The 12,185-nt window shown below is 38.0% G+C and overlaps 1 protein-coding gene across 4 annotated transcripts in view; it reads right to left on the reverse strand.

Annotated features, from left to right (window-relative positions):
• The window catches only part of RAB12 (RAB12, member RAS oncogene family), a 45,928-nt gene that overhangs the window by 23,957 nt on the left and 9,786 nt on the right, over positions 1-12,185 (reverse strand). For all 4 annotated transcript variants that reach the window (XR_007168436.2, XR_007168435.2, XR_007168434.2 and 1 more), the window contains exons 2-5: positions 9,374-9,434; positions 1,893-2,031; positions 1,260-1,349; positions 273-377 (exon numbers count right to left, since the gene is read on the reverse strand). Coding sequence is in view for 1 of the 4 variants with exons in the window: in XM_048077156.2 (XP_047933113.2) it covers positions 273-377; positions 1,260-1,349; positions 1,893-2,031; positions 9,374-9,434 (395 nt within the window). In the remaining 3 variants the exon portion in view is untranslated. The remainder of the gene's footprint in view (positions 1-272; positions 378-1,259; positions 1,350-1,892; positions 2,032-9,373; positions 9,435-12,185) is intronic.

Genomic DNA, 12,185 nt, shown 5'->3' on the forward strand with positions numbered 1-12,185 from the left:
GAAAACAGGCAAATGTACAGTCAGCCACTGATATAAGTGAAGTTATAGGAAATAGGAAGCATAGCAAATAGGAGCAGATGCTTACCAAATTCAACATCAGTATTAAGTGAAACATACAGCAGTCTGTAAACTGCATCATGCCCACTACGTATTAACCTCTCCTGACAGTGTGCACTTACCCTTCATGTCCTCCCAACACATACAATCAGTGATTCAGTATTTAAACTCTGACCATTTATGTGGTCACAGAAACTATCACCTCAGTATTTTACCTTTTTCAGAATGTCATCAACAAGTTTTAGAAATATTTCATCCACATTAAAATTATCCTTGGCACTTGCTTCACAGAACCGCATCCCAGTTATTTGCTGTGCAAACTGATGGAAGAGAAAATAAGGTAACTACACAAACAGCAACAAACAGCAACTATACTTTCCTCATAAAACCTTTAAAAACTTTTCTTGAAATCTGTGAAGGAACTTGAATTCAATTAATAATCCTGAGGTAATCTCTAAGGTACAGCAAATATTGCCAGATATAGCTGATTTTCACTTAGAATTGGTTTAATGGAAAAGTGTGCTACATTTTTCCAGACTTAAATCTGAGAAATTCATGTCTTCAGTTGACGTGGACTACCGCAGATTGCCAAAGAGTAATAACTTCTCAGAAGATTCATTCTCAACCTTATTATTAAATGCAGAAAAGGGGTGTATAGATATAAGAATCAGCCTTGACTCCCTAAAAAAATTCTTAACTTTCAAATGTATGAAAGTGTATGTACTTTTGGAGTTGGAAGAAAACAAAAAAACATGAAAGCAAAGATGAGCTAAGGAATTGAGTAGCACTCTTGCCTAACCTAAAATAGTACTGAAAAGCAAATGTCTGGAAGAAGACAAAGATGTTCTGAATGGGCATATTGCTATTTATGCTTCAAGTCTTTACTATAGCCTTTTTCAGCCTACTTGACAAAGACAGGTATCATCTACACTACTGTGTACTGGGGCCAACAATCAGATCTGTAGGTTTTTTTTTTTCCTCTAAACAGCAAAGCCATACAGCTCCAGTAAGAAAGCATGTAATCGCACATTGTATAAAAAGTAGTAAATATCATATGGATTTTTACAGAACATCACCACTCTCACTCAGTATGTTCCTTAGGCCTTACAGTTGGAACAAGAACAGCCACAGACTCTCAGCAGCAATGTCACAGCAGTTTTGTTTATAGCTGTAACTCAAAATCTGTTTATACTTGTTCTTACCTTTTCTCCCTGCTGTCGAGAAATCTCTCGATCAACTTCACAGTCCAGTTTATTTCCGACTAATAGAAGCTCTGCATCTTCTGACGCATACTGCAAGTAAAACATTTTAATTAACTAAACCTAGAAAGATAAGACTTTGTAATGCCAACACAATATTAACAACAAAAAGGGCAATTCCTTTACTATATAAGGACTCATTCTACACAGTTTATTATGGCAAAGTACTTCCGGAACATTTCAAGAATTTTCAACTTCAATTTTTAAACACCAATTTTAAAACATTAACTGAGAAACAGTTGTTGTTCCAGTTTGTTTATGAGTGAACATGGTGACTTATTTCACAGACCAAAATACAATATTTATTCATATCCCAGTGCACAGGCAAATGCATAATGTTACAGATCTCCAATAGCAATTCTAACTAGGACAATTCCAGTCTGAGGATGCAGGAATTGACAACCATTTTGCAAGAAAACACGTAATTATTAAATTCCTCCTAAAAGAATCTAACATAAATTAGCAGTTGTTAGTTTAATAATCCTACACATATACTGTTAAAAGACTTATAGCGTTCCTTTGAGATAAAGCTTCTCAAAACAAACAAAAAAATGAAAAAAAACATTTAGAGCCTACCTTATCAATCATTTTCATCCATTTTGGTAAATCATCAAATGTTTCCTTCTTGGTGATATCATACACCAAAATAATTCCCTTGGCACTTCTGTAATAAGCTGAGGTAATGCTGTTGAATCTCTCCTGACCTGCTGTGTCCCTAAGAAGCAGCAGCAAACATTGGCACAAACATTTCACTGATTTGCAAAGTACACAATAACTTTGTTTCTATTTTAATAAAAACACCCCTCCCACTCATTAGACACTATATTGAAGATCTCTTTCTATATGTGTGAATTTCAGGCAAAAAAATGGAGCAGTACTTTCAATCACAAAAAGTTTTCACATCAGAACTACTTGTTCCATACTAACTTCACCAAGAAAGGCCACCAAACAGTTCTATATGCATCTGAAAATGAAGCTGTCCAATGAAATGAAGTTTTTGTGGGTTTTGCTGTTATTGTTATTTTTTAATAGCCCTGAAAAAATGAAAAAAGAAATGGAAACATGCTTATCAAACTAACACATCTGGACATCCACCTATAAAATAAGCAATGCATCAATCATTACGATTTGAGCTTTCAGAGTCTTTTTGGATCAACCACAGCAATTCAGCTGTGGTTCTAAGTAGCAGAGGCTACTGGCAGAAGTAAATGAAAGAAGCAAGCAGCCACTACATGGCATGGCTTCTGAAAACAGATTTTTGGCTTTCACACTTAGACCTATTCATCTGAGGTGTTAGAAAAGCACTTCCAATCCTCATTTTCATAATTACAGGCATTTCTATCAGGTTGCACTTTACACAGGAGACCGTTTTCCAGAAATGATAGTGCTTTGCCTGTACTAGCTATAGTTTATATTCCAAAGTAGGTGATACAAAGTTCTTTTTTTACTGAACACTGTTATTGAAGATTTTTGGCAGATATACTAAAAAAGAAAAAAGCTGGTGTATACTGTAAGTCTTAAAATGTGACTGCTATCATGAGTGGAAAGTTATACAGTGCTACAAAGTGATCGAGTATTTGCTGCTTGAGTTCAGCCCCCAGAATTAATGGGTAATTTTTAATTTTTACTGTAAGTTAAAAGATGGCCAAAATTCAGAGTGGATGGGAGAAAATGTGCATCTGCAGGGACTCAGAAGCTCAAAAGAAACTCTACTCAACAGCCACATTTTAGACAAAAGGAGGATGAATTTGGGAATGAGATTAACAATGGAGAGCTGAAAACACTTGTTACCAAAAAAAAAAAAAAAGTTATGTTCACAAAATGCCACATTGATTGCCCTGAAGAATTCTTTTAGGGTTTATGCAAAACAAGCAGTAGAATAAACTACCACAAACCTATCTTGCTCTTCAAAAAATCTTTAAGGATCTTAAATAAGCAGGTTTAAAAACGAAGCACTTAACTTTCTCCTGAAATTGCCAGAAGTGTACTTGATAGCAACAAAACTTTGCTAGCGACTTCACAAAGTAAACACTGTCTACTAGAAAGAGATTTGAAACGTCTGCCTCGCAGCCTGTGGAAAAATATTGACTAATACTTCACTGCAAGTCAACGTCATCGTGATATGGAGCTGGGGGTAGGGAGGCTGAAGAGAAAAAAATGGATGCAGTAGGAATTTGATTTTGTTTTTAGTCATATCCCATTCTCCACTCAAAACCTAAGAATTACATCCAAACAAACCTTTGGGACCCTACAGAAGGTAAAAACAGGTAGCCTGTTTCAAAAAGATCAAGCTCTTAGTATGTCAGAGCAGTTTTAGATGGTTAATTGCTTGCTTTCTTATCACTAATGAAGCATTTTTATTAAAGCAATACAAGTTCCGGCAGCTGAAGTCACACAGATAAATATTACTCAAAACAAGTAATTTGATTTTCTCTTCCCTTCTTTGCTATGGTCAGATTTGGTTTTGACAAGTCCTTTGGAAGTTCCTTCCACGAAGGATTTAAGAACTCTATCACGAACCGTTGATTTTCCACATATGGATAACATTGCTTCGGTGCTTATGAAGAGACTTGTCAGAATTAGGATCTCGTAGAGCAGCCTCTGCCAGCTGCTGCTCACCCAGCCGACAGACCAGGTGTGGATGGGATCCCTCCAGCTCCATCACTCTGCGCAGACATACCCGGCTGGCAGGTGGCAGGGCATCCCCCATGTGGCAGAAGGAATGCGCCAAGTCTAGTTGTGGCCAGACTAATGAAAAAAGTTGCCTCTTACGCTGGCCAGTCTTCCCCTCTTCGGTGTGCCCTTCTCAGAACAAAGAAATAGAGGAGCTATTTCAGAGCTGCCTGGCTGGGCCTGCAGGTCCCTGCCGAGGACTTTTAGCAATTCCATCAGAGAGGGGCTACTGCTGAAGTACCAAGTCACTCGTTCATACGTTAGAAAAACACAGGGGGAAAATAAATACACTAACGCTCAACTACCCTGTCTGAAGAGACTAATCGACACGTTAGATAAGCTGAGGTGTAAGCGATGGAGTCAACTACGCAACGTCACTCTCCGCCACTCCAGCTGTCTCCAGCCCCACATTTCCCCCAGCCTGCTGAGTGCTTTATCTCCAAGTCTATCTGGTGTTATCAGCCTCTCCTCACCCCACAACCTCAGGTGCTTGAAACGTTTATAGCATTCCCCAGCAGCTGCTCCTCTCCGCCGCCATACCCTCAGGTCCTGCACTCCTCAAAATATCCCACACTTTGTAGTCTGTCTTGCTGGCTAAACAAGACACACTGCACGCTGTGGCTGGTTCAAGAAACCCACAGACAGCCTGGCAGCCCACTACACGTGTTAAAAGGCCAGATGGCCACTAATTGTCACCTGCCAGTCGCACTAATCGTAGCGGGTTATGGCTGACTTTCTTTGCCTTGCTCTAACAGGCGGAGACTTCCACACACTTCACGTAACCAACGCACCGACTGCTGCATCAAATTTAAATGAAACCCGCCAACAGGTTTCTGATTGCAAGCATGATCTTACAACCCTCGTTTCCTTCAAAAACCGGAAGAAAATAAACTGAATTTGTGGTCTCTAACATTACCGTAACACGGTATTAGAGAAAATTATCTCTGGAATAAGCAGTAATCAACAGGGGGCAGTTAATTTCGAATGCAACCCCAAGCTGGCTGAGTAAGCTGCAGATGGAGTAATCAAGTTGATCTTACACGTGGAAACTTTTGTCTTCTACCAGGTGCTATGGTCTTTTTTTTCTTTAAAAAAAAAAAAAATGCATTAAATTCTTCCACCAGTGAGTAAAAAAAAGTAAGTCCTAAAGCAGAGCTGATGTTAAAAGTATATCCACCTTAAATGCCTTCCCTTCACGTACTGTACTGGAGAAATTAAGTTTGTTATACTATTCTCATCAATATATCACACACTCCCACAGCCAGAGCATTTTAGTAAGGATAGCTACTAAAGAACCAATAGAAAGCTGCAAGAAAAGACAAGAATTATGTAACTGCTCTAACAGTATGCAACTTCATGAATTTTGTGAATGACACTAAGTGCTGCTAGTTCCTTTTTTCTCTGGTAAGAATCGACAGAAAAGAATCACTCAGTCCAATTTCATTCAAACATCACAAGTCCAAACAATAAGTTACTACAACTTGATCAATGATTTGTCATCACTGAGAAAATATAACAGCTGAGTCCTTTGCTTCTTTTTTTTTAAATACTAAAACCAGTTTTCTTTTATTGATTTTTCAAGAACTTGTTTTAATGGAAAAAACAATGATATTTCTAAATCGTACTCACAAACACACGACATATGACTCCTTGACCAACTACAAACTGTAATTAAAAAAAATCCTCGCTTGACTGTTTTTCTGCTTCAGCAACAGAAACTAGACATCACTCCAAAAATGCAAACAAATGTTACACTAAACAAAAGCAAATGAAAAAAAACAAACGCACAAAGCCCATTTTCAAGTGTTGACTTGCTGTATTCCCATTATTTCAGACTGCATAGAACACAATACAAATACAGCTGATCTTAATTAAGATACTTTTGGATAATTTTTGTTTTACATAAATGTTCTCTATCTAGAATAGTTGCCTGAAAGACAGACTCAAAACTGTCTTTGGCTCTGAAGTTAGACTCATTTTTTAACGAGTGGTGGTGCAAAGTAGCAATAGAGGGGGATGTATTTTTAAACAAGTTAAAAAATAATGCTTTCTCATGCTTTGTGCATTTATGGAACTTGAAGATAACATTTTAAAAATGTTTTATGTCATTTTAGAGGTGAATTCTACCTGTCAAGCTGAGCTTTTCCTTCCCATAAATTAAAAAAAAAATGTATTTATAATCTTTTATGATATGAAATAATTTATTTCAGAGGTACTAAACAGCAGGAACTACATTCTGTTAAGTTTCAGGACAGATTATCTTTTCCTCAGAAATTTTCCAAGAGGGTAATTGCCCATTAGGAAACCCTGAGCTGGCAGAATCAGAACTCTTTAGGAGAATGCAGCAGCCCAAACTACCTTCAGAAGCAGACGGTTTTCTTGCCAGGCCAGTAAATTTGTAGAAATACCAGAGGGCTCCCCTGGCAGACTGGCAGGACACAGCATAGTGACACGGCACCACCTCTTCCAGCAGCCAGGTGCCTTCAGACAGGTAGCCAGGGCTGGCTAACTCTTGTTTTAGGCAAGTGTCCCGATGGCTCAGGGTACAGGGCACACTCCAATCCCCTGCTGTCCTCCTGAGCAGCCCCCGGCACACCACGCTTCGAAGTGTGAAGGTGCGCTTCCTATATTTCCTCCAGTTTTCAAGCTCTGAAAAAGCACAGCTGCTCAGATTCGCTTCACAACTCAGCTGATCGCTCCAGTTACTTTACCCACAGCCTAACTGCACCACACACTGCTTCTCAGGGAATACGAACTCCTTTCAGCCCAGAACTGCAGCACAGAAGCAGAACTATTGCTTCTGGGAGCCCAAGGGGTGCTGCTGCCATCCAGGTAGAACAGAGAAGATGGATGCTACTTAGCATCCTCGGTGCTGCTCTCCTATTTTATATCCTAACGAGTAGCAGGTCGTTTCCTGACTGAAAGGGAAATCAGGAAAGAGGTGCTGTAGTTAGGAGGGACTGGATAGGAACAAGTAAGCTAGAGGCAAGAGCAGAAGCCTCCATGATTCTTCAGTGCACAGTATCCACTTGGAAAGGAACATGGGAGACCAATTTGTATGCTGCTGTACTAACAGCAAGCAGGTGAAAGCAGCTTTCAGACGGATGTCTTGCACGCCTAGTTGACTGATATATCCAACATAGTTCTCTGCTGTTTTTTCCCTAACTTTAAGTGGCAGAGGTCTGTTGAGAACACTGTTGGCAGGGCAGTCAATGAAGAGACAGGTTGAGTGACCACTGAAAACCCAATGCGGTACTGAAATACCAAAATGAAACTAAAAAAGAAAAAAAAACAACAAGAAAAAAAAAAACTTGTTTGATTTTTTGAAGTGGAATTATCACAACTAAAGATAAATAAACTTGGATGCCTCAAAATGCAACCTTAGTCATCTTAGTCGTTTTTAGAAAACGCGTGCAAAAATTTTGTAAATGGTTTACTGGAAAATACATGTTTCTGTAGTAGTTACTGTGACCTTTATAAGTAAGACCACCAGGAAATATGAGGCAACCTTGTTTCTGCGTAGGTATGAAAGGAGACTGCATTAGGGTCAACCATGCGTGACTCAAGTCTGCGTTTTTAAATTTCCAATGTTTGACTTTGTAAATTGCTTTCCTCTTTTCATCTACCAACTGAAAGTACAAAAAGAGTTAATAAATCAGCCCAACAACATATACAACATACTTCAGGATAAATTAGCAAAAGGAGTGGTTATCTAATTGCTTTTCAAAAAATTTACAAGTATGCCATGACAGGTTTAAGGGTTAGCTGTAAGAAGAGCATTTTAACAGCAACTGTTGGAGAGAAAGTGACACGTGGGAGCTGGAAGTCGTACTCATGGATTTTAAAGTACTTTAAAATATTTTCTCTTTACAATGTGTTTTGTTCACCATTTTAGCAGGGCTTTGCACAGGAATACTGGTCACATTTTAGCAACCTATCAATTTTTAGTTTTAAGTTTCCTATATCCTACTAGCATATTCTCAATATGTGGAAAATAATGGTTTAAACATCTCTTTTCCAATAAAACTTCTCTTCTATGAAGTATTTATTCAACCTGAAGAAATCAATTGACAACCTTTGCACATTTCACAGCAAAATTTCACATTAGGCATACGGTAGCATCTCCATATCAAAATTCTTTGTTACCTCTGTCAGCTTCAGCAGACCCTGGCTAACAATTGCTGGCTCAACTGCCAGCCTTGTGGTCACAGGTTTCCAAACAGGGACAGGTGATGGATGGAGACATGCCAGTAACATTCAAGTGTTAGGTGACTGATGACACCAAAGATGATGCAGCAGTTAACTCAGAGGGAAGCAAGACAGACAAATGGTGTGACAAACAGAGTTGATGGTGACCTGCCAAGAGGAGTTAGTAAGCTCAATTCACTGCATCCATGTAGTTAAGAATGAGAAACCATCAGAATATCCCCAAAGTGCATTGAAGAGTTATTCAGAGCTTTTTCCCCCTCTATAGATTGTTAGCAGCTTTAACAGCTTAACTACAATGCCAATTATGCATCAAGCACTATTAATAAACAAAGCTAAGCTTCTACATAGTAGCATATAAGATTAATGTATATTAACATAGCTGGTTTATTCTCTCGTAACAATGCTTATGTATTGCACTACTCTGCGAAACAAAGGAGCTCTTAAGCTCAAAAATTCCTAAGCAATATAAATTGTTTTAATCTTTGGCATGGGGAATTGTTATGAGGAAACATGTAACCTACTCCAAAAAAGAAAAGCTGAGCTCAGACGTTGAGCTTTCTGCAGCAGGACATCAGTTCTAGTTAAAGTGTACGGTCTTAGTTGTATAGAATCATTTTACTTCTCAGTGCTGTTTATAGTGGGTATAATTTACTTAGTCTTGATTGCCCTTCGCTTTCAGTTATTTAATATAGCGTCAAAGAAACAGCACTGCCTATACCAAGTTTTATAAAAATAGTTTAGGAAATATTTTACAGTTGCCTTATAATTGCTTTTACAACAAACGTCAGTTTTGAATGGTCTAGAATTAACAAACAAACAAAAAACAACTTTCTCTAGCATCTATTTAACATGGTTCCTTTTGTTTGTAGAACTCCTATTTCTCATGCAGACGATTTCACACTTTTAGAAAAAAGGGCTCGAGACCTCTGTGATGCATGAGTATTTCAGTAGTTACACTCCTGTCCTATTTCTAATTTTATCTTTCTCCTCCTTTATCCTCACAAAAATCTAAGAGCTATTTGGTTTTGCGTAAGTCTTATGGGAATAGAGGAGAGGAGCAAAAGGGTAAGAGCTAAACCAGCTTATAACAGTTAATAGTATTAGACAAGCATATTGATTCATGCTATAACATAAAAATTAAAACATACTGCTGGTTGCACATTTGTTTTACTTACCAGATTTGTAATCTAATTTTCTTTCCTCTTAGCTCTACTGTTTTGATTTTAAAATCAACACCTATAAATAAAATACAGTAAACAGAAAAGTAGGAATAAGAAGCAAAAGTAACGAGGGTGTAATTATTATTACTATTTTTGGATTTTTTTTTTTTTAATATCAAATTTAAACAGTCTGAACAAGCAGAAGGGTTTGCAACCCTATGGGTCACCTCGGGAACATCAAGGGGATCTGACAACCGCTGTACAGTCTGTGAGCCATCCAATTTGGCAGCATCACAACATAAACCTTCCACTTTGTGCACCACTCCCAGCAGCAGGTAAACCCAACGTAAGAGTAAAACAACGGGCACGGTTGGTTGTTTCTCCCTTATTCACACCGACTGCCAAGGACAAGCCTGCTCTACTTTCAACTGGCACAGACGCCTTGGAGCATGAAGCAAACCCCGTCCCCTCCACACCAGTTCTGCTGTCTGTGACATGGAGCAATACACATCCATCCCCAAGCTGGATGCTTAGTTTGACATTTGTGAAGCACGACAGCACGAGTGCTGGAATTGTGGTTGGTTTATGCAGCTTGTTAGCACCGTCATTCTTAATTCCTGCAAACATTTAGAAACAAACTGCTTAGATTTAGATCGACTTTTAAAATTCCTTTTATACCTGTGTGCTATTTTCATCCATCATCTCAAAACTCCAGGCACATTTTGAATGCATGCTAAATATCAAAGACAGAACCATGAAGACCTTGTTATACAGAAATATTTCAAGTCCAAAAACTGCTGGCAATCAACACATAAGACATACTATGGTCAAACAATATCTAGACACAAAAGAATACCACCTCTCCCACAAAAATATTTCAGGGGAAAAACATCCTAGAATATCACCGTATTTGTACATTGTTTGCCTGATCATTTTAGTATACATTTGTGTAAAGATTTTTGCCTCAGTTCTTCCTGCTGAACACCATCCCTTCTAACAGAGCTAAATCAGAAAGCAGGGAAATAAAAAGACAAGAGAACATGGTTCAGACTGGTACACTTAAACTCACACAGAAGTGTAGAAGCATACTGTGTTGGAAACACTTTTCTCTTTCACATACAGGAGTACAGATTTTTATTTCCTCCAACAGAAAAATACACATTTCCTAATGCCTGTTCCTGGTAAAAGCCAAGTGCCCCTACTGATATTGCTAGAATCAAGACCAGACTATCATTTCTACAGAAGGAATTGAATTTGGCCCTTACTTAAGCTTTCCAAAAGTCCCGAAAAACTTAATTATAAAGAAAAAAAAGCTCATTTTACATCCCGAAAATCAGTTACACATTGTCGACTTGGCATTTATTTCAAAGTGCTTTTAGAGATAGTCATGCCTGTAAAGCTGTTGGCTAAACTGGAATAAGTTTAGAAAAATTAGTTATATTTTACTAATGGAAATAAAAAGATAGCTTCGATTCTACTTTTAATTTGCAAAACAGGTTGTCACTGTTTAGCTAGACTAAATATGTGAAAGGATCACTGATCTTCATTCCCCTAGACAAAAGTCCCTCCAAACAGCTTGCAGTTGTGTACTACAGAGTGATAAACGTGTTGGTTATCACCACAACAGCTATTCTTCTGCATGTCCTTAAAAGTGTCTAGCACAGTTATTCACCAGGTCTTAGAGTTGCTCAGGACATGTGATGTTTATGCTCCGCTTACCGAAATGTACCCCATTCATACCCCTGTGGGGTTCTTACGGAATACAAGAACCAAAGTAATAAACTGATTTGTCTACAATTTTAACAGCAATTTTCAAGCATTCATATGCAAACTGAGAAAACGTATTACAATAATTAAAGTTTCAGAACATTCATTAATCCTAACTTTAAGAAACATTTTCTGGCACTTTTGAAAAACCAACATTTCTGTTAGTGTAAATGTTAACTATTTCTACTACTAAATGCCTTTTCTCTACATAATTTCATTTAAACTATAAAACGCAGTTGTCTGAATGGTCACAACTTTGTCTACAACAAGACAGCTGATTTACTTGCAGAGGAGGTAATCAGTATTAACTGAAATTGCTTCAGACCTCTCCCTTCCTCGAGGAAGCTGGAATACAACCGCCCCAACGTCTCACCTCGAATTCCACTGCCGCTCTCTCACACAGCATGCTTTGTGATCTGCCGTTCATCTGAGACCTCCGGTTAAAATAAAATAAAAATAAATCTAGCTTCACCATCCCGCTGAAATCTAAATAGAGAAAGAATCTACCATACTCATACAGGGGGCATACTTGGACTTGGCTTAGCTTAACAATTGTACTTGCAGAGGAGCTTGACCAAAGCACAAGGTCAGAGAGAATACAGTTTCTGCTAAAGGAAAAGTCCTGTTGTCACACGAGAAGTCTTTTATCACCTCTGATCCAAAACTATGTATCAAAAATCATCATGAGAACTTCATGCATGTTTCACCCAATTCGTTATCAAAATCTCCTATTTATTAAATAACCGGTTTATACACACTGTCTTGTAAAACCAAGGAACAAGAAGGTATGTAGGTATGCTTCCCCCACCCCTTATTATTTTTTTTTTTTAAACAGAAAAATAGGTAACGAACTAGAGATAATATACAACTGTTCTAATAAAAGCAATTTTCAACTCAGAATTTCCTGGGACCACTGGGCACAACCTACACCAATGAAATCAAGCAGAAAAATGCCTGCAGACGAAAAAGACTGTTTCAAAATAAATACTATCTCAATAGTAATTCCTATTTCAAAGGCAGGTCTTTCTATTCAATTATTTTAACAGTCATATCATTAAAA

This window comes from Anser cygnoides, chromosome 2 (genome assembly GCF_040182565.1).
Source record: "Anser cygnoides isolate HZ-2024a breed goose chromosome 2, Taihu_goose_T2T_genome, whole genome shotgun sequence".
In the NCBI taxonomy this organism is placed as follows: domain Eukaryota; kingdom Metazoa; phylum Chordata; class Aves; order Anseriformes; family Anatidae; genus Anser; species Anser cygnoides.